The sequence below is a fragment of the Pygocentrus nattereri genome, chromosome 11 (assembly GCF_015220715.1).
Source record: "Pygocentrus nattereri isolate fPygNat1 chromosome 11, fPygNat1.pri, whole genome shotgun sequence".
NCBI lineage: Eukaryota > Metazoa > Chordata > Actinopteri > Characiformes > Serrasalmidae > Pygocentrus > Pygocentrus nattereri.
The window spans coordinates 34373102-34400906 of NC_051221.1; the positions used below are offsets into that span (position 1 = coordinate 34373102).

General features: G+C 43.6%; 1 protein-coding gene across 3 annotated transcripts; it reads right to left on the minus strand.

The window, feature by feature from the left end:
• Positions 1–11765: 11765 nt before the first annotated feature.
• Positions 11766–27567, minus strand: sin3aa (SIN3 transcription regulator family member Aa). 3 transcript variants are annotated; one of them, XM_017706790.2, is made up of 21 exons: positions 27516–27567; positions 23104–23310; positions 22835–23017; positions 22574–22680; positions 22050–22326; positions 21538–21786; positions 20919–21071; positions 20559–20714; positions 20251–20340; positions 20044–20162; positions 19566–19776; positions 18548–18664; positions 18114–18352; positions 17413–17596; positions 16390–16975; positions 15933–16102; positions 13922–14095; positions 13739–13831; positions 13512–13606; positions 13086–13281; positions 12598–12828 (listed from the first exon to the last, which is right to left on the minus strand). In XM_017706790.2, exons 2-21 carry the CDS (start codon positions 23278–23280, stop codon positions 12598–12600), a joined length of 3807 nt encoding a protein of 1268 aa, XP_017562279.1. In that variant the 5' UTR covers positions 23281–23310; positions 27516–27567. The 3 variants fall into 3 exon arrangements, with proteins under 3 accessions (XP_037398698.1, XP_017562279.1, XP_017562280.1); XM_017706791.2 differs by lacking the exon at positions 27516–27567 and adding an exon at positions 25316–25530; XM_037542801.1 differs by lacking the exon at positions 27516–27567 and having other exon boundaries at positions 11766–12828; positions 23104–23280.
• Between the last annotated feature and the right edge of the window lie 238 nt (positions 27568–27805).

Here is a 27805-nt window from a genome sequence, read left to right on the forward strand (position 1 = left end):
TTAACATTATAACTTTTATGTGAAACAATTTTCAGTGGAAAGTTTTAGGCATCTAAGCAATTTTTAAATCAATTTACCTCAGCAGTGAGTTTATCACAATATACATTAGAATCAAGTCATATTCATAATTCAAATAAACATAAAAACAATAAAAAATAACAAGAATTTCTTAGGGTCCATATTTTTCCTTGACACCTTCACAGCCGCCACAGAGACTTGTTAATATAATCAATTATATCATGAGCACAATTTATTTATTTTTTTAACAACCATTCGTCACTGTGTTTGCACACTGTGAAATTAGATCTCTGCATTTAACCCATTCATGCAGTGAAACACCCACATACATGCACATTAGTGAACACACACACTAGAGGGCAGTGAGCACACTTGCCTGGAGCAGTGGGCAGCCCTATCCACGGTGCCTGGGGAACAATTGGGGGTTAGGTGCCTTGCTCAAGGGCACTTCAGTCATGGACTGTCAGCCAAGGGGATCGAACCAGCAACCTTCCAGTCACAGGGCTGGTTCCCTAACCTCCAGCCCACAACTGTGCCTAATTTTAATGAAGCACTGATTGGTCAAACCAGGAGCAGCTTCTTAACTACATATAATACTGGGCTTCCTTGAGAGGATTGAAAATGGTTAAACAAACACACGAACATCCAGAAAATCACTATTATATAGATTATATATAATCATTATTAATATTCTATACATTTTGAAAATGTGTCTTGGGTGCCTAACACTTTTGCACAGAACTGTATATAAAATTAATTTGAGCTTTTTTGCAAAATGTCAAGTGGTTCAATTGTCCAACCATATATGCTGGCTAAAATGAACTATCGAAAGAGGTAATTTAGTTGTATAAAATTCAAAATAAAATAGTTTGACATGATTTGATGTTTGAGCACTTCAAAATAAAAACCAAATCAAGGCAACTTTAAAAATGCTCAGTTTACTGAAAAATGTTCACAGGTTCTTACTACCTCAAATGTCAGGTCACACAACCAAAAATAAACTTTAATTTTGGCACGCTTTTACAAAAAAGGGTACTGCATCACAAAGAAGACCCCAAGGGATCTTCATAGTGCAATGCCAAGGTCAGTAGCCCCTTCACAACTTTTGGAGAAAAAAAAAATCTCAAATTTTTGAGTCAAGATTAGGTTGATTCAGTTTACCATGTCAGGCAGTATGACATCAGGACAACTGTCAAAAATTGTAATTATGATATTAATGTTTATTTATTTTTAAAATGTAAGTATAAACTCCAGTTCAAGGAGAAGGGGTTCTGCAGGTGTCTAAACAGATGCCTGTTTAATTTGAAATTAGTCTGAAAAGTCATGTGGCATAAATAGTAAGTCAAATGGTGCAACCAGAAGAGCAGTTCTAATAACCGAAATAGATCATTAAAAGCCTTGATAAAACTAAACATATTTAAGATATAAAATATATATATATATGCAGATTTAAAACAATCACATCCAATTTGTTATTTTGAAAACCTTATCACTGACAAGCTCATTGCTATACACTGCAAAAAACAGCATACTGCTGTCAATTGTTGCTTGCGTCAGAAACAGTAACTTCATAGAATGAAAAATGTTAAAAGGCCCTGTGCTTTTCTTGCACTTTATTTTTTCCCTTGAGGTCCACTTACAACATTTGCGTAGCTTTATGGACTAAAGTTGGTCATAATTCATTTTTACATGACTATTTTCCAACCTCTCTTTATCCCTTAGAACTAATCAGGCTGTTTCTGTTACTGTGCCTTTAAGACTGATAAATGACTTATTTCGTGATTGGCCTCTCTGCATAGTGCCTCAATCAGAAGCATTCCTTAGGTAAAACATTCCTTAAAACTTCAGCTTTACTCAGCAGGGCAAAACCGGTGTACTCTGAATAGGTGGATATACTATAGGGCATGTGGACATCTGGCCATTATACCTATATGAGTTTGTTGGACATTCCATTCCAAAACTATGGACATTCATATTTATGAAAGTTTGGAAACCACCACTGTTGCAGCCACAAACCTGCAGGTGAATAAAGACCAAGCAAAATAGACCAGAATGACTGCAAAAAGATATGTGGACACTGTAAATGCAGTCTTCAGAAAATGCGATGAGGAGATTAGCTTGATTGGTAGACTGGATCTGTACAGACTGCAAACCAATCAAGTTCAGATAACTCCAATGCATGAGACTTCATGAAAACCAATAAAAATGGCTACCAGAACTGCCAAAGCTCCCAAATAAAACCGCAATTATGCTGGGGATGGTAATTTATTTGCCAGCTTCTTATTCAGATTTTCAGTTCCACTTGAAATGGTGCATCTGTTATATTCTACTACAGCTGCCAGACTGTTAGATGCGTTTCACTGGCTGATCCGAACCAAACACTTCTATACTTTTTCTTTATTACCAATGGTACTGCACTATTTTTTGTTGGATGTGGTTTGGGACTCAAGACTTTATATATTACTTCAAACCTTATTTAAAACAAAAGTGAGAGCAGTTTCCCATGATATGGTCCCTTTAATGTAATTTTAAAAAATCAGAACATTTTTTATTCAATTCACTTCATGTTAACTGCAGCTGGTGTAAGTAAATACATACATACATAAATAAATGTTATGAGGTTTTAAAAAAAAAAGACAGAAAAATAATTAAAATGGACCAATGATAATTGTGAGTATTCACAGGAGTTGGCATGTGTTTCGGGCTGTGGCTGGAGTTAGATCAAAGCTGCAGACTCAGGCAGGCCAGGGAAGAAGCAGTGCTCTCATCCATCTCTCTAACTTCTGAAACATCACGAGCAGCAGGAGTCTGCTGGAAAACCAGAGGAGTCCCAGCATCCCTGAGTCAAAGCCAAGGAGCCTCGCACACATCCTCCATCCCAAAATCTCTCAGCCCCTCTCCTCTCCCCTCCACATTGCCTCTCAACACCTCTATCCCTTTCCATTAGCCTGGTTTGGTGGAGAAGTAAATGTGACCGCACAGTTGAAACTGTGCAATGGGTGTGTGTGTGTGTGTGTGTTTGTGTATGACCCTGAGCTGTGTTTTGCCACACCAAGACAAAAAGCCACAAACCGAACTACCACATATTCTGAGTTAGGAATAATTTACTTTCTTTTCTGCCAGAGATGACAAGGGTGTATTATCCAGAAATTCTTTCCTAACAAATCTGAAATGTCTTGCTTGACATTTCCTTTCTGAGGTCTGATGAACTCTCTGCCCCTTTTCAAAGTTCTATGGGGAGACCAGAGCCTGTCCCTGTGAGAGTGCGAATGCTTTCACTGTAACACGACAGACAAGAAAATGAAAGATTTTTGACGGCTTTCCAATACTATCAAAATTCCCGCCCAAATCTTAGTTACAAGAAAACTTTTCTACACAAATTTGTCAGTCATGTTCAAGCTGCACTATGCAAAACTTTCATACATCTTGACGCATGCAAAAAGACATTTCAAAAAGAAGTTCTGGCATCAACATTCTGATGAAGATATGTGGACAACAGTAGATTATTTGCTTGCATCCTTGGAAGACATGGCCTTCACTAAGTTTTGACCAAGTTCTCTTTGAATACCGTTTCAACACAAATGCCATCAGTTACAGTGGTTTGATGTGAAAGTCGCATTGTAGAAAAACTTACTGATTTCTTCACAGTAGTAGCGATAAAGACCAGGAGTCATAAAATCTACAACATAAATATAGCTATTTTATTTACTATCCAAAACAACCAGTGAATTTGAAAAATAACTTTATTTGGGCACTATGTTGCCTCACAATTCCCTTCATGTACCTCTCCAGACAAAACTCAGGCTTGAAGACAGCTGCTACTGCTATTATAGACAATGTTCATTTTTATAAATAACAGTAGAGTTGACAGTTTATTAGGTATACCATCTTCACGCAGCACAGTATATTCCTACAAGGTACACGTCATGTCACTGTAGTTTGGGTTTTAAATCAGGCGGATCATAGCTTCTACTATCAGTTAGTGTTTAACTGGGCTTTGGAATGGGCAAAACAAGTGACCGTAGTCATTTTCAAAGTTGCATGTTAGTCTGCGCTAGGCACATTGGTTCCATCATCTCTCCGTCATGTGCAGTCATCATGTGCTTTTAACACAACTGTTTCAAGGGTTCACTGAGAATGATGCAAAAAAGCAAAAAACTACCAGTTACTGGCGATTAGGTGGACAAATCCAGCTTGGGGGTTAAAGGAGAATGGTAAGAACTGTGCAAGCAGATAAGACTGTGCAAATAGATGAGCCACAACCAGGCAAATCACATCTGAAGCATCACACAAGAGTGTGAGCATGGTTATAAACCATGATGATTTGACATAAGCAACATGAGTGCATGGAGTAGGTTGATGTGTAGGTTGATGCTGGCAGTGTGTTGGTGTGAGAAATGTTATCCTGGGGTCCCTGAAACATCTGAAGGGTAGTATGAACCTGGACATCATTGCTTACCAGTTTTCTCTCTTTGTGGCTACAGTTTATCCAGATTCAGTTGGACACTTCCAACATATTTTCACTGAATGGTACCAGACATACACTGCTCAAAAAATAAAGGGAACGCTCAAATAACACATCCTAGATCTGAATGAATGAAATATTATCATTGAATACTTTGTTCTGTACAAAGTTGAATGTGCCGACAACAAAATCACACAAAAATCATCAATGGAAATCAAATTTATTAACCAATGGAGGCCTGGATTTGGAGTCACACACAAAATTAAAGTGGAAAAACACACTACAGGCTGATCCAACTTTGATGTAATGTCCTTAAAACAAGTCAAAATGAGGCTCAGTATTGTGTGCGGCCTCCACGTGCCTGTATGACCTCCCTTCAATGCCTGGGCATGCTCCTGATGAGGTGGCGGATGGTCTCCTGAGGGATCTCCTCCCAGACCTGGTCTAAAGCATGCACCAACTCCTCGACAGTCTGTGGTGCAACGTGGCGTTGGTGGATGGAGCGAGACATGATGTGCCAGATGTGCTCAATTGGATTTAGGTCTGGGGAACGGGCGGGCCAGTCCATAGCTTCAATGCCTTCATCTTGCAGGAACTGCTGACACACTCCAGCCACATGAGGTCTAGCATTGTCCTGCAGTAGGAGGAACCCAGGGCCAACCGCACCAGCATATGGTCTCACAAGGGGTCTGAGGATCTCATCTCGGTACCTAATGGCAGTCAGGCTACCTCTGGCAAGCACATGGAGGGATGTGCGGCCCTCCAAAGAAATGCCACCCCACACCATTACTGACCCAGTGCCAAACCGGTCATGCTGAAGGATGTTGCAGGCAGCAGATCGCTCTCCACGGCGTCTCCAGACTCTGTCACGTGTCACATGTGCTCAGTGTGAACGTGCTTTCATCTGTGAGCACAAGGCGCCAATGGCGAATTTGCCAATCCTGGTGTTCTCTGGGAAATGCCAAGCGTCCTGCACGGTGTTGGGCTGTGAGCACAACCCCCATCTGTGGACGTTGGGCCCTCATACCATCCTCATGGAGTCGGTTTCTAACCGTTTGGGCAGACACATGCGCATTTGTGGCCTGCCGGAGGTCATTTTGCAGGGCTCTGGCAGTACTCCTCCTGTTCCTCCTTGCACAAAGGCGGAGGTAGCAGTCCTGCTGCTGGGTTGTTGCCCTCCTACGGCCTCCTCCACATCTCCTGGTGTACTGGCCTGTCTCCTGGTAGCGCCTCCAGCCTCTGGACACTACGCTGACAGACACAGCAAACCTTCTTGCCACAGCTCGCATTGATGTGCCATCCTGGATGAGCTGCACTACCTGAGCCACTTGTGTGGGTTGTAGCGTCCGTCTCATGCTACCACGAGTGTGAAAGCACCACCAACATTCAAAAGTGACCAAAACATCAGCCAGAAAGCAGAAAGGTACTGAGAAGTGGTCTGTGGTCCCCACCTGCAGAACCACTCCTTTATTGAGTGTGTCCTGCTAATTGCCAATAATTTCCACCTGGTGTCTATTCCATTTGCACAACAGCTGTGAAATTGATTGTCAATCAGTGTTGCTTCCTAAGTGGACAGTTTGATTTCACAGAAGTTTGATTTACCTGGAGTTATATTGTGTTTAAGTGTTCCCTTTATTTTTTTGAGCAGTGTAGTATACGCTGCTTCAGTGGCCTGCTGGATCTCCAGATTGCAGTCCTATGAAGCATCTTTGGGATAAGGCAGAAAGGGCTGTTCACAGCAAGACTGCAGCCGTCCAATTTCAGCAACTGTGTAACACATTACTTTCCACATGGTACAACATTCCTGGACAACACGTCCAGCCCCAATGCATCTTGCAGAATCTGTGCCCAAGAGGCCAAAGGAGACACAATACAGCACTAGACAGGTGTACCTAATACAGTGGTGTGTCCAGGATTTTAGACACAAGGGGACCAAAAGCACACCACCCAATTATGTATAGGACAAAGTAGGATGTTAAACATATTACTGTCCTGACTGCTCTATATTTTGTAATACTGCAACTAAATACTGCAGCTAAATACAAGACAGAAATCTGAATCAAAACAAAAATACTTGTTAAAAAAATTATTTGTTGATTGCACAAAAGAATGAATTCACTGAATAATGAACAGCCGGTTCATTCTGGGATCAAGGATGATCATGTCATACTTGTGTAAGCTAACGCTAGCCAATATTCACTCAGATGAAGTAGCTCTCAAGGTTTCACATATTGTGAATTACGATGCTCTTTTATGTGGAAATCATACTCAAACAACATCATAATCAACTTAATGCCAGCTATACACTACTCTATGTTCAAGCATAAAAATATAAAATATTTTAGCAGTCTACATTAAACAGGCAGTAATCTAATCCAGACGCATACTCGCTACGCATAAATGTTAGCTGTGCTTTGAGAAGACACCTAAGCCAAAATATACACAATCAATCTAATGTAAGTGTTTTTATTTTGAGCCAAGAGTCGGGCAATTTGCTGTCACAGAGTCAGAAACCACATAAGCAAGTCCTTTTTGGAATTACTTTGGAAATATGTAAACAATTTACACATTAAGTAAAGAAGCACCACAAACTGGAGAGCAAAGATGTCTTGGCTGATCGACTACATGTGAGAGAAGAACATTTTTTACTGAGCTATTCCTTAAAAGTCAGCTTGTATCTGCAGTGGGAAGGTGAGTTCCTTCTCAAACCTCAGAACAACCTCTTCATTGTCTGTCTGACCTCAACTAGAAACACATTATGAGTCCTCAGTAAAGCCATGCGTCCTGCACTGGCACCAACAACAAAGCGGTAAACATGGAGGAAAAATCTGTCTTCATGCTGCATGGCTGTCAGGGAGCTAAAAGGCCATCCTTTCAGCACGTCGCTTCGCAGGCCTGAAAGCTGTGGTGTGGCGGACGTTCCCATTAGCCCAAACCACCGTTGCCATGCTTTCTGACCTGATACTCACCGAAAGAATGAGTTTCCCTCTGGGTGCATCCCAATACACACCCCCCTCTCCCTCCCCAACACTCCTTCTCTCCCACACACACTACCACTGATGAGGCCAGGCCTTGACGGTCTCCTGCTCTGCTGAATAAAGTCATTGTTGTGGCATGGTGGTTCGTAGGGACAAGGGGGAAGGACTGGAACACTGGGCCCTCTGTCAGTAGCTCTGGATGCACCACGCTAGGTCTATAGGCAACGAGGGCCTTTCGGGGGCACCCTGAAGCTTCGAACAGTTAAACGAGAGGCCGAACATGAGAGCCGCATCTAAGAGATACGCTCGTTTAGGCTGAACTTGTCCATGAGGTAGAGGAATGATGTCAGGGCTGGAGAGAACAGAGAGGAAAGAGGCCAAATGCCAAAATCAGAATGCTACCCAAGCGCCTCAATGGATTGAACCTGCAAATAGGGCAACTGCAAACAGCATCATGCTCATTCTCAGGCTGAAGATGACATAATGTTCCTAAAGGCCTTGTCTTCATTCATGCCAGAAATGTGAATGAGAGCTAGAAGTTTTAAAGACAGTGAAACAGCAAGCGTCAGCTGAAAATGCTCCGCCACTGTTTCCTGGCATTAGTCTATGGCGGTTAGAAAGAAGCCGATGGATGAATGGCAGTGGGTTGGCACAGTTGGGCACATAGAGAGGCTGCCATCTACTTGCCTTACATATGTACAGTAAGTAGAAGAGCCTAGGGGAAAAGAAGATTCTAACACAAGTCTCTGCTACTCAACAATGGTGACCGTGTTCTCAGCAGAGTTCCTCAGACTGGTCATCTGCAAAGTGTAGCATTATTCCTCAACTTACACGCCTGATTAAGTTCATTAGCTGGCCACATTTCATGTTGTATTTTTTTTCCCCCAAAACACTTATTTTAACTTGGAAAATAAACAAAACATGTTCATTTGACCAGGTGCGCCTGGACTTTTGCATTTAACTATGCCTGGTGTGTATATTACTTTGGGTGGTCTGTTTTGGCTCTGTGCTTTGAACTGTTTAGAGCTACCTATAAAGCTATCTAAATCCGATTAAAGTAACTGAAAGAACTGTGAAAGATTGTCAAAGATTTGTGAGTAATCAGCTACTTTATACCTCTAGCCCCTGAGTCACAATCTGAGCAGCTCTCGCATCCCTTCTCTTCGGTAGCCTCCACATTATCTCCAATCACCTGCCTGGCCCGGAGGTGAGAGAGGGCATCCTTCACTAGCCTCTCTGACAGGAGAGAGAGCAGCCCAGCATACTGCTCAGGATTATTTGCTGATTAAGCTGGGGTGGAGTTCAGAGGCGCAGACGGTGGAGGGCCAGGCCTAATCATGCAGAAGGTCTTCAATGAGCCACTCTGCCAGAGAACAACCCCCTCGTTAGCTCTCCCTGCAGGAGGCGCACCTGTCAGCCCGAGTGCTTGTCACGCCCGGCGCCAAACCCATCTGGGTCACTCCGACTGGGCAGGAGGAGAGAACCGTCTCTCACCTGTCCAAAACCATCCCATCTGCTGCACACATGCACACAAATTACATGTCACAAAGTAAGACAGGGCACACCAAGAGAACCTGATACAAAGAAAGGAAGAAAGCTACTAATATACAAACACAGTATGTTGCTTACTTTCTGACTCGACATGTTTCTGTTCAGAGACGCCCAGAAAGCCTTCTTCCTTATTTTCAATGTTTTTGATTATAACATGCAACCCACTTCACACTGAGAGATCATGCGCCAACGTTAAGGGTGTAATGATGTGCTGTGAAGCTGTGATATTCCGATGTAAAACTGGCGATGTGCATCATGGAGATGTGATGATGCATGGTGACATTCTATTAATTATGGTATCAAATGCAACTATATTCCTTTTGTACTCAATCAACAACCTGTGCAACATGGATAGTTATCATTTTTCCTAATTTTGCTCAAATATTTATAAGTATATGAATTCAATATTGAGAATCTAATAAAATAGTGAACTGTACTACATTAAACTGTCTCTAATTATTAAATTATTAAAAGGGAACTGAGTTTTTAAAATGTAATAATTCTATGTTTAAGGTGAAACATGATAAATGCTCTATTCAAGAAAAAAAAAAGTCAGAATCATTTATCATGGTGGTGACAGGAACGTATCTGATGCATGCATTGCTCCTAAAAGTTCCCTCACAGAAAGTTATTATGAATTGGTTGGCTGATGTCTGAGACTTATAGAGATATAGAGATATAGTTTTAGCTCAAAACATATTTTCAGTTGCTGAGAGCATGCCAAGCATGTTGTGTTTATTTTAGGTTTATCACCATCACTGTATATAAAAACTCAAGACATGTGTTGGATATTAAATAATATACCCATATTTTTGTTGCAGACACCATGTTCCCTGTTTCTCATCACCACCAGGGTAAAGAAATCTGAGTTTCTCTACAATGAACCACTTCACATCAAACAACTCTGAATGACTTTGTGTACGTCTCAATCATTGAACTGTACAGAAAATTGGGAAAATAGGTAGAATTCTTCTTTTAATGTGCACTTCAATTAAATCTTTTAATACACATACACTGAACTTGACATTGCTGTTCTAATGAGTGGAATGAAGAGCATGAGCGGTGCTCCTCACAAAGGTCACCACATTTCACATCGACTTAATTGCATCAGTGTGGTGACTCACTCCATATGGAATAAAATAATGACCTAGATATGACTGTCAGGCAGCCGGAGTGAGTCCACACCCTCTGCCACACTTGCAGTCTGCCAAGTGCTATTCGCAAGACAGCTAGAGACGGGCAGAAAGGAAGCGAGAAAAGTGGAAGGTCGGTTGCACACCGTGCATTAGGCTTGGCATTAGGTCAAACCTTTATCTCATAAGGGTTTAGCCGGATAGTTCAGCAGAGCATGATGAGAAGGAAGGAGAACACAACTTCAGACTGCAGATAAAACACACATTTAGCTTTGAGAAAGGACCTGCTTCCCCAGACAAAAGTTAAACATATAATACATAGTGATGTTCTAAATGTATAAGCATGAGAATAGAAGAATAGTAAAAGGAATCGAGGCAATTGGTTGGTTGGCATGTTGCACTGCAGTGCAGTGCAGCTCAGAAATACTGATAGGCAGACAATGTAAAACTCAGCATGCAACGAAGGGAGCATTAAAACCACAAGCCACAAGGAACTGTTTGGCTCCCCCTTCTGACCAAAGTGACAAAACGAAGCCTGGCTAGCACCAGAAACATAAAAAACAGGGAGAGGAAATAAACTGCTCCAAATCTGCTACAAATGTCATTTTTATTATTATTATCTTAAATAATATCGAAATAAAGGGGCTATGATGATCCACAGAAAAAGACATGCTTTGTGACTTTCATTTTTAAAATGTATATATTTATATATTTATATATATCTATATATTTTATCTTCTTGTCCAGCAGAAATCTATCCAGGGTGAAGAAGAAAACCTCACACGACGAACGAGACACATTACATTCGTGGGCCTTCTCGGCTAGCCGAGGACAGTGTGAGTTGGACCGAGTGGCTTCCTCAGTGTTCAGACTAAAGAACTGGATGCATATCCAAAAACGGGCAGTGATCAAAGTGTGCTGAAATGAGCCCAAATCTCAAGGTCAAAAATTAAAATGCTGCTGCTTTTTTTCTTATAAAAACTTTTCAAAAACAAGAACCTGGATACATTTCTACTTTTCCAAAATGAACAATTCTTTACTATTAAAAAAGACAAAAGAAACAGAGAAAACACACAAAGGAGAAATAAGGAAAGAAAAAAGGAAAAAAAAACAGCTATCATTATAATCAACTCCCTTTGGTAAAAACTGTAATAAACTCGTCTTGCACGTTTTCATCTTTTTTCCTCCACATCTGCGCACTAACTTCAGCCATCTCTTTCTAAAGTCCACAGTAAGCCTGTAAAGTTTCACTAGCACAACAACACAGGTCTCTGTCATAAAAAAGGTCTGGCAATATATACAGTTTATTTACAAATGGTGAACTGTGTTCTGTATGTAGACAGTCCATTATTAATATCAGGCGTGTGAATGTGTGTATGTATGTATGCATGTATGTATATGTGTGTGCACTAGCTGGTGTATTGGCATTGGGCTTCGCCAGCAACTTTGTAAGGCTTGCAGCCAGGGCGGCCAGCACAAACTGTGGTCATGTCACATTCTGACATTCAAAACATACAATTATACAGAGTGTGAGCATTTGGAAGCTCATTCATTCTTCTGCTGAATTCATCAGTGCTTTCTTTTATACTTTCCACAGTACTGTGGGACACAGGTCCAAGATCTTTATTGCTGTCTGTTCTGTTTAATTTTTTTTTTTTTTTTTTTTTTTTTGCTGTTTTAGTTTTTTTTCCATTTTAAATAAAAAGATTGTACTCTTAGAGTTTGTTCGTTATGACATACTGGACATCAGAATGGGAAATCACTTGAGCTTATTTTAATGATGGTGCCTCTTGAGCTTCCTATACTTTGGTTGGATAACTAAAGATTTATCTCTGCAAAGTTAAGTGCACTTATCCCAAAACAAGAACTAAAACTGTTTGATGCTACTGTTCTGTTCTTGAAAAACTATTTCATTCTCCCCCCAACTAGTTTACCAATTGTGCCCATTCACTGAAAAAAAAAACTATAAAACCCAACCTGGCAAGCAGGTGAAGGTACCGTCATATCCTCACCTTATGACACAGCCTTATGACCTGTACATACAATAATACATTAATGCCTATTAACCTGTCCCATCAAAACCCCTGCACCACAGCCTGGCCCATCTAGACTCCAGCCCATCAGTGTTCTTTGCTGGACTGATAAACTCCAGAACTGGCTGGTTCTAAACTAATTTAGGTGCAAGGACTGTGCCTCTGCTTCACGGACGGGTCTTTCTTCCCACGGTTTGGCACTGAGGGACATGCGGGCACAGCTACAGCTAAAAACGCTGTTAAAAACTAAGACGTATGCCAGCCGCCACTGGTGTGACATGAGAGCGCTGAGGCTTAGCCATGTGCTGTCATGTCATCCTTAGAAAGTTGTTGATAAGTCCGCTTTCCTTCCCTGCCCACTATCTCTACTGCCTCCTCCCATGAACCAATAACCCCCTTGCCCCATCTACTGCCTGGGGTCAGGGAGTTTTGTAGCTGCTGCAGTATTTGACTCTGTACTTGTTGATGTTCCTGAAGTGGAGTGTCTCGTGGTCACATGTCGTGGAGCAGGGAAGGAGCCCTTCACGCCCTTCTCCCATCAGCCACTTGGTAGTGTTGGCGGCCATTTCTCTGGTGACGTGCTCCTTCACCCAGCCATCCACCCAGGCCTGGAAGCGCTGATGTAGCCGCGTGCTCACTCGCTCATGGGACTGGAAGAACCATACACATAGTTCAGAAACTTGTGTCTATCTAAAAAGAGTCCTGTTGGTAGGTATGGCTACAAAATCAGCTGACAAAGTGAAATAACTGGCAATGGCATCGATTATGAGAAGAAAAAAAAAAAAAGTTTACATTTTGTTGTACTGTTTACTTGATACATCGTCAGAATGGTACACTAAACATCCCACATTAAAGACCAGCCTTTGGCACAGTGTAGAGGAACAGCATGCGAAGCACTGGGGTTTACCTGATGAGCTCGCAGTAGTGCAGTGCGTCTATACATGTAGTCCTCAGACTTAAACACGTACACCATTTTGTAAGAGTTTAGCTTGAACATGCACTCCATTTTCATGTTCTCAGCATTCTCCTTCTTCCCTCCTTCCTTCACCTCTTTCTCCTGCTGCTCCCGTCCCCGCTGGCACTTACGAATTCGCCGAAGGTTTCTATAGCAAAAGAGAAGGTCATAAAACCTACAAGATGAATTTAAACTAGCATCAAAAGTTTGATAAATACACAAAAGAATTTATATTTATAAAAACCTTTTAAAAATAATAACCTTTGTTAAAAATTCAGTTCTGTAGTTATAAAAAGATGGCACAATGGTTTTAAAAGTGCTACCAACATGTAAACTTTAAAGATCACTGTAGAATAGTGTAGAGAGATGCTGTACTACCTTGGAAGAAAAACAGGCTTTTGTGCTAGATGCTCTCTTAGCTCTGGGGACGTCACATCAGCACTTAGATACCGGCCCACATAATCTGACCAGCGCTGCAAACATAGAGAAACACTATTGATCAGAACAGTTTAAATGTACATAGAATAGTACGTGTGCAGGTGTGACCTAACAGGAACAGACCTCAAGTCAAATGGACTGGGAATAAGAGTGAAAGTGTGACTCACTTCTGCCTCCACTGGCTCATCAGAGTTCTCTTCTTCCGTGTCCAGCAGCTCAATTGTCAGTTGTACGTTCCCTCGACTCTTACTGAACATCAACTGTTTGACAAAGTCAGACAAAAATTAAATAGTAAATGAAAGCCCAATGTACATTCCAATAGAACTGGTCAACCGACAGTAAATTCTTACTTTAAAGCAGTTCTCATCGGACATGAGTTGCTCTGCCTTGCGCTGGTAGGCTGATTCAGCAGGTGATCTGGAGGCCTGAGTCGAGAGGGTTCCACCTGTAGCACAGTTACTGCTCTCAGACAGATAGAGATCCGTCACCTGCACGCAGATCTCATCACTCACTATGTGCTGAAGCTGCAGAGAGGGAGTCAGGGGAGAAATTAACCTTCACAAAAATCTTAACTTCAACCCCTGTTCTGTTTTGCACGAACATGGGTAGGACAAAAAGACCAAAAAATTAAAAATATTAAAATAACCTGGCCTTTTTCTTTGTATTTCACATCACTGTATTTTACAATATAAGTGAAAAACAATGATAGCACATACACACACACAAACATACACGGCTCAAAAAAATAAAGGCAACACTCAAATAACACATCCTAGATCTGAATGAATGAAATATTCTCATTGAATACTTTGTCCTGTACAAAGTTGAATGTGCTGACAACAAAATCACACAAAAATCATCAATGGAAATCAAATTTATTAACCAATGGAGGCCTGGATTTGGAGTCACACACAAAATTAAAGTGGAAAAACACACTACAGGCTGATCCAACTTTGATGTGATGTCCTTAAAACAAGTCAAAATGAGGCTCAGTATTGTGTGCGGCCTCCACGTGCCTGTATGACCTCCCTACAATGCCTGGGCATGCTCCTGATGAGGTGGCGGATGGTCTCCTGAGGAATCTCCTCCCAGACCTGGACTAAAGCATCCGCCAACTCCTGGACAGTCTGTGGTGCAATGTGGCGTTGGTGGATGGAGCGAGACATGATGTCCCAGATGTGCTCTATCGGATTCAGGTCTGGGGAAAGGCCGGGCCAGTCCATAGCTTCAATACCTTCATCTTGCAGGAACTGCTGACACACTCCAGCCACATGAGGTCTAGCATTGTCCTGCATTAGGAGGAACCCAGGGCCAACCACACCAGCATATGGTCTCACAAGGGGTCTGAGGATCTCATCTCGGTACCTAATGGCAGTCAGGCTACCTCTGGCGAGCATATGGAGGGCTGTGCGGCCCTTCAAAAAAAATGCCACCCCACACCATTACTGACCCACTGTCAAACCATTCTTGCTGAAGGATGTTGCAGGCAGCAGATCGCTCTCCATGGCGTCTCCAGACTCTGTCACGTCTGTCACATGTGCTCACTGTGAACCTGCTTTCATCTGTGAAGAGCACAGGGTGCCAGTGGCAAATTTGCCAATCCTGGTGTTCTCTGGCAAATGCTAAGCGTCCTGCACGGTGTTGGGCTGTGAGCACAACCCCCATCTGTGGACGTCGGGCCCTCATACCATCCTCATGGAGTCGGTTTCTAACCGTTTGTGCAGACACATGCGCATTTGTGGCCTGCTGGAGGCCATTTTGCAGGGCTCTGACAGTGCTCCTCCTGTTCCTCCTTGCACAAAGACGGAGGCAGCGGTCCTGCTGCTGGGTTGTTGCCCTCCTACGGCCTCCTCCACATCTCCTGGTGTACTGGCCTGTCTCCTGGTAGCTCTCTGGACATTACGTTGACAGACACAGCAAACCTTCTTGCCATAGCTCGCATTGATGTGCCATCCTGGAGGAGCTGCACTACCTGAGCCACTTGTGTGGGATGTAGAGTCCGTCTCATGCTACCACGAGTGTGAAAGCATCACCAACATTCAAAAGTGACCAAAACATCAGCCAGAAAGCATAGGTACTGAGAAGTGGTCTGTGGTCCCCACCTGCAGAACCACTCCTTTATTGAGTGTGTCTTGCTAATTGCCAATAATTTCCACCTGTTGTCTATTGTACTTCGAGTTATATTGTGTTGTTTGTGTTCCCTTTATTTTTTTGAGCAGTATAATATATATATATATATATATATATATATATATATATATATATATATATATATATACACATACACATACACATATACACACACACACACACACACACACATATAAACAGTGCCAATTTATAAATAACTGGGCCACAGACCTGTCTGACAATGCTCTGGATGAGCTTGTCCATGGTGAAGGCAGTATAGGCATGGATAGTGAACATCTCTCTCAGAGAGTCCTCATATTGAGATCCCTCCATGTTCCCATCAAGCAGGTTCCGCACCATCTCCAAAAAGGCTGAATAGTAGTCTTCAACGTCAATGTCCACTGAGAGAGAGAGAGAGAGAGAGAGAGAGAGAGAGAGAGAAAAAGAACCACACAACAGGTTTCAGACATAATCCAACCCCATAAAAGGCAAACACATCCACTAAAATTCAAGTTAGCAGTGGAACAAGGCCAATGCTACTTATCTGAAGCCAGTTGTGCATTTGGATTTACATGGATTAACGTTGGATCTGTGAACAGAAGGCTGATTCATAATCAGCTCCTCAGAACAACATCAGCTCTGAGGCTAAAATGAAACTGAATAGGCTAGCTCATAACAACAAACTTACTAGGCTCCTTCAGCCGCAGCTGGATGGCAGGATTGTCGTTTTTGTCTCGTTTGAGCCCGAGCACCTCCCTCTCCCAGTCTCGCTCCCTCAAGTCCTCCTCTATCTGCCGTTCGGCCTGGACGTAGAGACGGAGGAGGCGTGAGCACAGCGTCTGGTGCAGCCGCAGGAAGATGTACCAATTGTTGTTCACAAAGAACAAGTTGTAGGCCTCGTCACAGGAGCGCAGCTTCTGGGCAGCTGAACTACTAAAGAGGAGTTTGGACTTGGAGGGGCTTCCACTGCTGCTCCCTACCGCCAAACCATTGTGCTTCTTGGAGCCTCCTTCATCCAGCTCCATGTCCTCCTCATCTTCCTCTTCCTCATCATCCGACAGCGCCCCCCGCTGGGAAAAGAGCATGTCAGGAATGAAGTGGTAGATGATCTGCTTGATCTTGTACTTGTCCTCTTTCTGGATGCTAGTCTGCCGCTTGACGTGGTGGATGATGAGGGCTGCAGCGTCCTCCAGGATTTGTCGGTCCTCGTACGTTAAGGTGAGATGGGGGCCACCAGGTGGTGTCACGCTCTCCTCAGAGGCCTGTTCCTGCCGCTGCACATACAAACATGAGCCAGATGCGCGTTTAGTTTGCCAAAAAAAATTTTCCTTAGTATCAAAACAATAAAAAATGACATGAGATTGCATGAGCACATTTTATTGTATTTTTTTTTTGTTTCTACGTACATATTTTTGTATACCAACTGAGGTTGGGTGGGTGAGAGGTGGAGATTAGTGGAACAAAAGTGGTTATTACATGTGGTTATTACGTGTGGTTATTACATTTTGTACCTTTTTGCTTTTTATGTTAAAATAAAAATAATAAATTGCTCCCAAAAAGAAAAGCCAGCTTTTAGCTGAAAAAATTCTAATGCCATTTTCACCAACATTGCACCTGAAGCATCTTGGGCTCAAGTGCTTCAAGAGCACCACACCACATAACAGAGCTTTCCTTGAGCTGAGAATAAGCTAAACAGGGTTGGGTGGCTAACCTCATCATAGATGCTCTCAATCTCGTTGAGCAGATTCTTGGAGCGCAGCACCTTGGTGTCATTCTGTTTGAAGTTGATGCCTTGGTGGTCCAGGGATTTCAGGTAATACTTTTCGTTCTGCTCACGCCAGATCTTATTGAAGCCTCGCTGTGCTTCTCTCCATTCCTCTTCCTTCAGCTTTAACCTAAAGTACAAAATACAGCCATCATAACTATATGTTAACTTTGTGCTCTCATAAAAAAATTGTGCAAGTACAATCAATTGACTGCACAAAGGAGAAAAATATTTGTATTTTTATATGAGAAAAAGAATGTAAAACAAAACCACACATATTGGCATTTTATTTTTTAAGGTCAGTTGCGATTTTGGATAGTGCTGCAGATTTGCCCTGACAGACGCATTTCCACTTGGCTGACAATTGTGCAAGTGTCTTGGCCCTGGTGTGTTTATTATGTAATGGTGTTGTGAGTGCTTGCCACATGATGAAACAAAACTTCCTCAGGGAGATAATAAAAATGTGAAGTAAGTAAAGTTTACTCTACACAATGGGGTTCTATGTAAGAAGGTAATAACAGTGCAACAACAGTATTAGTGAGTTATTACATGTAGAGCTTGAAACATAAATCCAACAAAAATGAAAGTGAGCGCACATGTGCACAGAGTGATGCGAGGTCACTCAGCTCTGGGTTTTGATCACAGACCTCTTCAGCACGATGGGGACAGAGACTGCTGGATTCTTCTTCAGTCCATCAATGATGTCCAGCGCCTTGTCTCCGTATATCCTCTGAATAGCCTTGCGGTGGATAATCTCAGATGTGCCTCCCAGCGTGTTGTCTAGACGGAACTTTGCCTGCTCCTCGGCAGACATCCGAGAGAGCTTCTTCTGCACCGTTTCCAGCACCCGGATAGTGGCCAGGTTTGTTTCCAAAACCACATCCAACTATGCACAGATGCAAACCACTTTATCAAATGTTAAGCTTGGTATAACCACATTAACAGAATATAGTGTGTTCCTTTAGATCACTTCTAAATGTTCAGTATCTACATATCCACTGGTAAGCATGTTAGATGGTCTGATTTGAAAAACATCTCTAAAGAGCCAAATGTGAAAAGAGGAAGGTCTCAGGTGTCTCACCTCAAAGCGCTCATCCTCACACCTATAAATATGCTCCTCATACTGCGTTTTCTTAGAGCTGACAAAGGTGGAGTCCTCTGACCAGGAAGGGAAAGACACCCATGTGTCATTTAGCACCTGGGCGAACAGATGGGACCACAGGCATTGGTTCAACGATCAAGTTACATACAAAGACCTTTCATGCAAAAACTTACTGTTAGTGACAAACTGAAATTAACTTCTTGCTTGAAACTGAAATAGGACATTGGACCAAAAAGCAAATCCGGAAAGAAGCTAACAATAAATACAACAAATTTACATAAAATACACTTAATATGAACTAAAACTGATTTGCTATAGTATATGCCACAAATACAATTGTTCTTAACAACAGAGAACAGCTGGTCATTCAATGCAAAAAGTTTTATTGTTCTATTAAATCTCTACTTTGCATTTTGGCAAAGTATTTTGGTTCAGGAATTTTTACTCTTTCAAAAAACTGAATACAGATAGCATCAGTGTGCTAGCAGAGACTTTACTGTCTGCCTCTGTTACTTTGCTGTGTTCAGCATATCAAGTGGGATGTCTTTTTTTGTGTGGAATCAATCCTGGAGTGGAAGGGTTCTTGGGTGTTGTACTCCCCTTTCTAATACTCAGCATGAACAGTGATCACAAATATTTTGTCTAACATCCCCTTTAGAAACTGAAATGATTCTACATAGCTGACGTTTTCATTGTTGATCAGCTGCTGCCTAAAATGTTTGAGCGCTTCTGTGATGACTGGTTTAGGACAGTAAAGGAACAAATAAAATCACTATTTTTCTTATTTTCAATGCCATTACGACTACATGTAAAGGGTTGAAATTTGATACTTCATTTTAGGCCTATTAAATCTGTTTTTTGATAACAGTCGACCAATTTCAAAAGGCTTGGATGTAACAGAATGTAGCAGAATGTAGCAGAATACCATCACACTGAGCACTTAGTGCTTATGATTTTATTGTAACAAATGTGATGACAATAAAAGACAGCTCCTCACCTCTTTGCAGAGTGGGGTTCTCCCTGTGCATTTGGGCTGCTGGTAGCTCTTAGGCAGAGCTCTGTAACTAAAGCCCAGTCTCTTACATGAGGAGTAGTCTATCTCCATGGCGATGCCCTCTGTTGCCCTCTCTTTAGGGTAGCTCTCCAGGTGGGACATCTCCTTGTAGCCCAGGAAATTCTTAAACCAGGTGAACAACTCTGGGAACTTCCTGAAAAGGTTACACAATTTAGCTTGGTTGCCCTCATTTGTTGCCCTCATAGCAAAGGTCACATAATGTGAAAGTACAGAAAAAAAATTTTCATCTGATAGGTTGAACAAACAAACAAAACCCAATGATTTCACACAACTATGAATATCATTTATTCTTCCACACTGTACTGGAGCAGATGCAGATAAACAGGACTAATAATGCTCTCTTTGTAAAGAAACTCTTTATATTCCCCTCATCCAAGGAGTCAGTGATCAAAACACTCACCCCAAAAAAGGCAGCACCAGCTGCACCAGCTCAGCACGAGAGATCACTTCCTGGTTAAAGATAACCAGGCACCGCAAGAAGTTGTCATAGGCCTCGGCACTTCTCAGGGCTTTTCGCACCTAAGAGAAATTTGGACAGATCAGTTACTGTGTGACACTCAAAACATAAGACCAATGCATGGATTTTATAAAATGATATCGCTCTCACCTTCTCAAAGAACAAAGATTCTGTGCCGACTCCGTGTTTGCTGGCCTCTGCCATAGAGGAGTCCTTCAGATTGAGTAACTTGGGTTTTTTCTGAAAGGTAAAACGGTCAGATGAGAAAACAAAAACATCCATCTCAAACGAATTTACCCCAAATAATTGGTAAATCTTCTCCTTGGCAACAGTACAAACTCATCACTTTGTATAACAAATTATGTGGGGGAAAACAGCATAGCTGTGCACTTGTATTCAATCAGATATCAGACTAATATTTCGAGGTTTAAGCTGGAGCTGAAAGTTGGGGTGTTTACCTTCACAGGCGGAGTGGCTCCTGTAGTGCTGTGTCTGCGGATCTGACAACCATTCTGGTTTGGCCTCTGCTTGTTGTTCAGCTGTGGCTTCTTCACTGTACTTCCATGATCATTCTGTACAGATTCTGCTTTCTCTGCTGTTGTTTTGCCGAGCAGCTAAGCAATGTGGAGAGAGGAACATTAAATTCTGGCTAAAGCAAAGTGGTTTACTGTCCCAGACATACAAGTAAAAGTGACAGTTGACTCAACTCCAGTTGTAGAATGATCTATTAGTTTCAAAAAGGACAGAAATTCTAGAACTCGAAGTTCAGGCACATGCAGTTGTGTGGATGTCAGGAAGCACAGGCAGTAGAATCTCACCACAGAGCTGTTGGCATCTGGGAGGAACTGACCAAACTCTGACAGCAAGTCCTCCTGGTTCTTGAAGAGCCGTGCCACTTGGGCATACACCTCCTGCTCAGTCAAAGCTGGAGTGTAGTTTCCCCCGGCTTCTTTAGCATTACGTTGCTCCTTCTACAGGTAGGTAGGTAGACAGGAAGGTAGCAAGGAAGGAAGGAAGGAAGGAAGGAAGGAAGGAGGAGTGAAGGTAGAATGAATCAAAGAAACAAAGAAGAATGACTCTCTTTTCTGTTTTCATTGTGTAATCTCCATTTCAAGCATATCATTTCAAAGTCACTAGTCTAACTAAAGACTTGAGGGATAAAGGCCAAACTGAACGAAATACAGAAATACACTGCTCATCTTCGTGGGACAAAGATGTGCAAAGTCAACAAGAGAAAGTTTCTCCGCTGGACTAAGTCCAAGCAGAGACATAATCTTCACGGGAGATCTACTTCATTTGGAAGACACAATGAAAAAGCACCAAAGTCCACAGATACACTGCACAGACAGCGTCACTCATGACTCGTTTACCTAAATAGACAGCAGTGCATTTAAGAGACCATCTTAAGACATGTAAGACAAGACTATAAACACCCACTTGGTATGTGTGCAGGATCTCCAAGAATGCTTTGTAGATATCCGGCTGACCCTGGAAGCGGTTCTTGATCTTGTTGACGTAGTTGATGGCATGGTTGAACTCCACAGGCTGGTTATTTTGCAGTGGAGGGGCACTTGGGGTACTGCTTACAGGGGTGTGGGGCTGTAGAGGTGGGGAACGCGGGGAGGCATACGGAGGGATGGACGGATTAGGCTGACTGCTTGGGGTCAATGCTGGAGACTGCAATGGCTGTGGAAGAAGAGAAGAATAATTTCAAAACTGAATCTGAACTTCATGAGTGAAAAGCTTTGGTCAGGTGACCATGGGCCTGGCAGAACTCTTTTTTATGAGAGCTTTAGCACCTTCACTAAAACTAAGGACTTCAACAAGTGTCAGAGACAATATAAAAACATATGTCAACATCTATCTAGTATTCCAAACAAGCTCTGACATGCAAAACTGTAGTTAAGTACATGACTCTACAAGCCAAATGGACAAGCAATAAAGCTCACTTTGCTCTTTTGCGATGGCTGGGTTGGGGGAGGGGCAGCTCCACTGGAAGCTGGGGGAGCCAATTGGCTCTGATGCGGTGCTGGAGGGATATTCTGCACCGAGATGCCATGAGGTGTAATATGGTGGATCTGACCTGGCGTCGTTACATTCACCAGATCATTGGTCTGCACCTCAATTTTATATCCAGGTGGCAGGAAGGTGTTGAAGCCCATGATGAGGTCAGGGTGGCCCTTAAAGAGCTGAGACACTCGATTGATCACACCTGGTGTGTCAATGCTACAAAAAAAAATAAACACAGAAAAATCAGTTCATGCACAAATACTTTCCATCCCAAAAAACGTATTACTTCCACTTGAAAAACACTTAATACTGACTACACAATAATAGATGAATAGAGTGCCAATTTCAACTGTCAATTTCAAAGTGCAGCTAACACTTTTGTAATTTATGACTAAAATACTTTAACAATTAATTCATTTTTCAATTCGAAAAATTAAGTTAACTTGTTAACATCAAAGCTCACCTCTGAGACTTGAACTCTTTCATGATGTCCAGAAAGTCATTATAAACTTGTGGCTGACTTCCAAATTGCAGTTTCACTTGATCCAGGTAGGACAAGGCATCTTCCACCTAAGAGATAAAAACATACATATGCAATAGCAGTTACCAAAGGAAAATCAAGCACTTTTAAGGCAATGTGTCATTTGGGAGGGGGGGGGCGTCTATTTATTGCAACTGCAATGTTAATGTACCTAAAGCTGTACGTTGTACAGCACACTCTCACCTTGAGTCTCTGGAACTGCTGCTGTCCCTGTGCGGAGGCAGTGGGATTGGGTGGGTGTGCATGACCTTGGACCAGCGCAGGGCCATGGGGCTGCACAACAGGACTGTGGTGGTGGGAGCTGCTGTGGACAGCAGGACTAGGACCATGACCATGACCCCCTGAGCTCTGCGCCACAGTAGGAACCTATAAACACAAAACAAAAAAAACTAATCTTTATCTTTCTAATTTATCAATCATTAGCTAAGCAAAAGAAAATGCAGTGTCAGTACCTGGTATCCCTGAGGTACAGGGTACTGGATGCCTGTGGTGGGCTGCATGCTGTCTGCCACAGCCTCATACACTGGGGCTGGGGCCAGAACCCTGTGCTGGAAGCCCTCAGAGTTTCCTGGGAGCCGACGCTGCTGCGCCGCAAAGACCGTGTCCTGATCCTCCAAACGGCGCTTCATTATGAACTCATACTCAGGGGGTACTCAGACCTGCATACGAGTAACAAAGCCAAAAAAAAGTTATATGACTACTTCATTGGTTCACCAGTGTGATGTTTTACACTTTCTTAAAGTAGAGGAGTGCAACAAAACTGATGATAGAGTGATTTTCACCACTTTAACAATAAGTGCTGAGTGATTTTCAAACATACTACACACAAAAAATAAAATAAATAAAATGTGCTGACAATGGACTTGTTTCATTTAATTCAACTCCTCACAGGAAAAGCTCCAAACAGAACCAGTGCCATTTAGAGAGCAGTACTAAATTGTAGTGAATCAACACAGTCATAAAAAACAAGGCATAATGCATGTCGACAACAAAATAAAAATAAAACCACACTAACACGTCCTCTCCAGGGAACAAACTTAAATGTAAAGTGTTGCTGCAAATTTTAGAGTTCTGATTATTTGCAGTATGAGAAAATTAGACATGAAATACAAAACAGCTAAAGTCTGTTTACTGTTCAGGGTGCACACTTATTTACAATTACAGAGTGAGGTCCACATTCTTGGAAAACCTGTATAAAGGACGCGATCAAATGTACACACACGGATAAATATGTACTGAATAATCGTTACTGGATGTGGATGTACATTTCACAGAAAGAAAGAGGAGGTCAGCACGGTGTAATTCCTCATATAAACAGTCCATCCACAGTGCTGGCGCTCAGCTCCCTCCGGCCAGGCGCATGCTGCAGGACTGTGGCCATGACGTCATCGGAAGGCTCCAGCCCTGTACACACACACACACACCACTACGAGGGCGCCTCGCAGCTCCAGCACGGAGCCGAACTCGGGCTCCGACGCCTCTCCCTTCACCGCTTCAGTGACCAGCCCGCTCGGGGGTGGGGTGCCTCTGTTTAATCTGGCCTAGGTGCCCGGGCTGGAGACGGCCATGAGGCAGCGAGGGGACCGGCGGGCGGCTCGAAAAGGGCAAAGCGACATAAATGGACATGTGAGAAGCGAAGTGCGTTCGTTCCTCGTTTGAGGGGCTGACCTCGCTCGGTAACCTAACTAGCCGTGCAACGTTAGCGATCCGTTCGTGTGCACATCTCGTCCTCATAGCGATACGGCTACATGCGCGGAAGCCCGGTGAGCGCTTACGAGACTCGTATTTGCATGTAGCGTTACACTCCGCGGTTTAAAAGCGCAGGAATAAGGCGAGGACGCGGATAAGATGGAGTGTTTCTCGGCACAATCCGTTAGCTAACACCAACAAACGCTGGCGGATGAACTGAAACGGTCCACACTGACACCAACGGCTTGTTCAGAAACCCTCACTTCGACAAAGAAACTTGAAAGACTGGGGTTTGAGCGTGAGCTGCAGAACTAGAGTAGCTAAAGGTGAACGGGTTCACTACTGAGGGAAAACGGACAGCGGCCAGCCTAAATATGAGCCTCGCTAAGACTTTAGCGAACTCGTATTTACACTGGAGAGTAACAGTTCGCTAATGTGTGCCCCGTCCCCTCCCCCCTGCCCCTGAGGCCTGGCACCGAGCGCTAAAGCCCCGAGCTCGAGTGCAGCCTGGCGGGCTGCAGACGGCGGCTAACGTGCAGCCTCAACTCCTGGCTCAGAACAGATAAAGACACGGAGTTTGTACGAACGCTGATGTTATGATTTGTGGAAATGAAATGCTCTGCTGTAAGTCTAACTAGCACGACTCACTACACTGTTGAGAAAGCCCTGCCCCCCCAACGATAACTGCGCTAGCCACCAGGCTAACTTCAGTGCAGATGTCAGCGCAACTCTGACTAGCCAGCTAGCGGTTAGCCACCAGCTAGCAGCCCGTCAGCGGCGTCAGTCACTCCAGCAGTGCACATGCAGAGCACAGCCCCAGAGCCCGCACAGACACAGCAAGACGCGTTCACTGAAATAACACACGGAGCACACAAACCTGGAGCCGGAGACACCGCTGCGAGCAGTGCGGGAGAAAGAGCGGGCAGCGGCGCCGCTCGGTTGTTTTTCTTCACAGAACAAACAGTTTAAACTCACCTCCTGGCAGCTGCTAGCTTAGCTAGTCGAGTTGTTGAGGTTTGTCCGCGAATTCGACCAAAACAGGAATCAACTTAAAACCGCAGCGCTAAAACACTGCGTGTGTACGGGCGGTCACTCGTGCATGGAACTGAACAAAACGCTCCGTCCGTTAAATATTGTTTTTAAAATGCACAATACAAGAGAAAGAGACCGCAAGAGAAAAGATTCTCAGCTGAAAACAACCCCAGTTCTGTTCGTGGTCGAGAGGCGTGGCTCACAGGGGCTTTTTCCTCAGTGTCCACCCACTACAGATATGATTGGTCAGTGCCGGAGGGATCCGGGCGAGGAGGAGGAATAAGCCACTCGGATTGGCCGCGCTGAATGTCACTCAAATAAATAGCAGGCTGGAAGGCGGTTCGTTTCTGCCCGCCACTCAGACTCCTCTCACACACGTAGGCTACACAGTTCGAAACGGAGGACTTTTCAGATCCTAAATTAGATGGTGCACCACTACAAAAAGGTAGTATGTTTCATCCGTTTCGTACACTGACCAGGACGCGCATGTTTGCTATTATAAAAGAACCGAGATCTGAATCTAGAGGAGCACCCAGATCAGACACGCAGTCCAGCACTTGTTTGGTTGCTAGGGTCTCCTAGTAACACGCTTTACAGGGGGGGAAACATTCATGAGGCTCATATTAAAGTCACGGGTTCTTTAAACATCCAGTTCTCTTAAACAGTGTGTTTGTGGTGATATAGATATGACTGATTCACACGGGTGAAAACATGAGTACGTGTGTCTGAAACCTTCTCCGGGCATAAAATTAGTTCAATGTAACTTCCTGAAGTTACTACCACACGTGACTCCTCTCGGCAGTGTTTAGCTGTCGCATACGTCATACAGATCGCTTAACATTACAGCCCCGCCCCCCGTTCAAAGCTCTCGCCAATCAGGACGCGCAGCATCCCCTCCGGTCACGCCCCCAGAGGTGGACCAGCTGAAATAAACCCTCGCCCACGAGAGGCGGAGTTAAACACTTGCCCGGGATTCCTCGCCTCGACAGAGCAACAACTCGCACTCAGCCTCGACCGAGCAGCCCGACGACCATGTTTGCGCTCAGAGCTTCGTCTCAAACTAGCGTTTGGAGAAAGCACACAGCGAGCCGTGTCGAAAGAAAGGTCCTCACAGGACCGATAAACACACATCCTCAACTCGAGTGCAGAAAAAACGCCGTTGTTATGCAGTAGATCGGTTATCGTCCAAAAAAAAGTTCCTGCCCAAATGTGTCTTTTTTGGATCCTAGTGTAGTTATAACGAACAATGAGTGCCCACACGAGGGAGAAAGCGGCGCTGGTTGGTGGTAAACGGCGGAGGAGTGTGTGTGTGTGAGAGAGCTAGTCCAGCCGTGCCTGTTTCCCCTTTAATACGCCACGCATTTCTGCACCGTCCCGCACTTCCCATTGAACAATAGACCCTCGATTCGGGTAACGCAGCAGGATCGACACCGTGTGGCTTTGTTACAGACATATTTCTCATGACACACGGTGGTCTTTACACACACGCGCGATTCAGGCGAACCCAACTCCGCTATTCGAGCTCGAGCTGGACGGATTCGCCTTTTTATGACGACCTTATATCGGCCCCAAAGTCAAAATGGGCACTATAATCTGGAGCCGTAAACACGAGCACAGCGCACTGACTGACGACATGTGGCGTCGCTGATTCAGAGACCCGTATCTGTACCAAACGGCCGAGCACACATACACACACAGACCGAGTGAGCAATTCTTTGTTTACTTCGACATTTAAGGGGAAAATGTCTAAGCCGTTCGCCCCAACAACTCCCTCCCCCTACTGAGCCCTCTGTTAACTACCAGACCGCACCGAGAGTACAGCGAAAACGGCGACACGAGATTTCTGCACACAGTGCGTTTCGGGGGAAAAGCCAGTTAAAAATCACACACAGACAACAGACCGACTGCGTTCAGCCGCAGACAAGCTCTATGATCGTGGGCGCACGCTTCACTCTGCTCACTAGCAAGCTTTGCCCTCCTCGGCTCCTCAATTTTGGCATTATCGAGCAAACCACCCACATTTCGCGCGTTACGATCTACAAGCGAAGGGTTTCCGATTCCCAGATTTAGGACACTATCAACTAAGAACATCGGTGCAGATCGGAATAAGATATTTTTGTTTTCTTTACCAGCTGTTACATACCTAGGAAAAAGAAGCCTCTCACTCCGGATTCGTGTTTGTAACAAAATAGTTGGTAACGCCCCTCTCATCACCCATTGGTTCGCCCAGCGTCTTGCGTCATTGCAATTTGAATACGACCCGCCAAAAATACCGAGTGTACAGCAGCGTTTATGAAGGAGCTAAAGGAGGGAGCGCTGAGACATAAAGACCACCAGCTATAACTCATGGTGCGTGTATGGAAGATTAAACACACGAGTAAGTGCTGTTGAGCTCTACGCAGTTAGTTCATGGTTGTTTCGAGTTCCGTGCCT

Excerpts from the sequence above, each read along its gene's own strand:
- sin3aa (XM_037542801.1), bottom strand. The coding sequence starts at position 23,280 with ATGAAGCGCCGTTTGGAGGATCAGGACACGGTCTTTGCGGCGCAGCAG. Across the intron at positions 22,327-22,573 it reads AAAGAGTTCAAGTCTCAGAG|CATTGACACACCAGGTGTGA; the intron begins GTGAGCTTTGAT and ends TTTTTTTTGTAG. Across the intron at positions 13,282-13,511 it reads AAGCCTGTTTTTCTTCCAAG|AAACCTTCGGCGAATTCGTA; the intron begins GTAGTACAGCAT and ends CTTTTGCTATAG.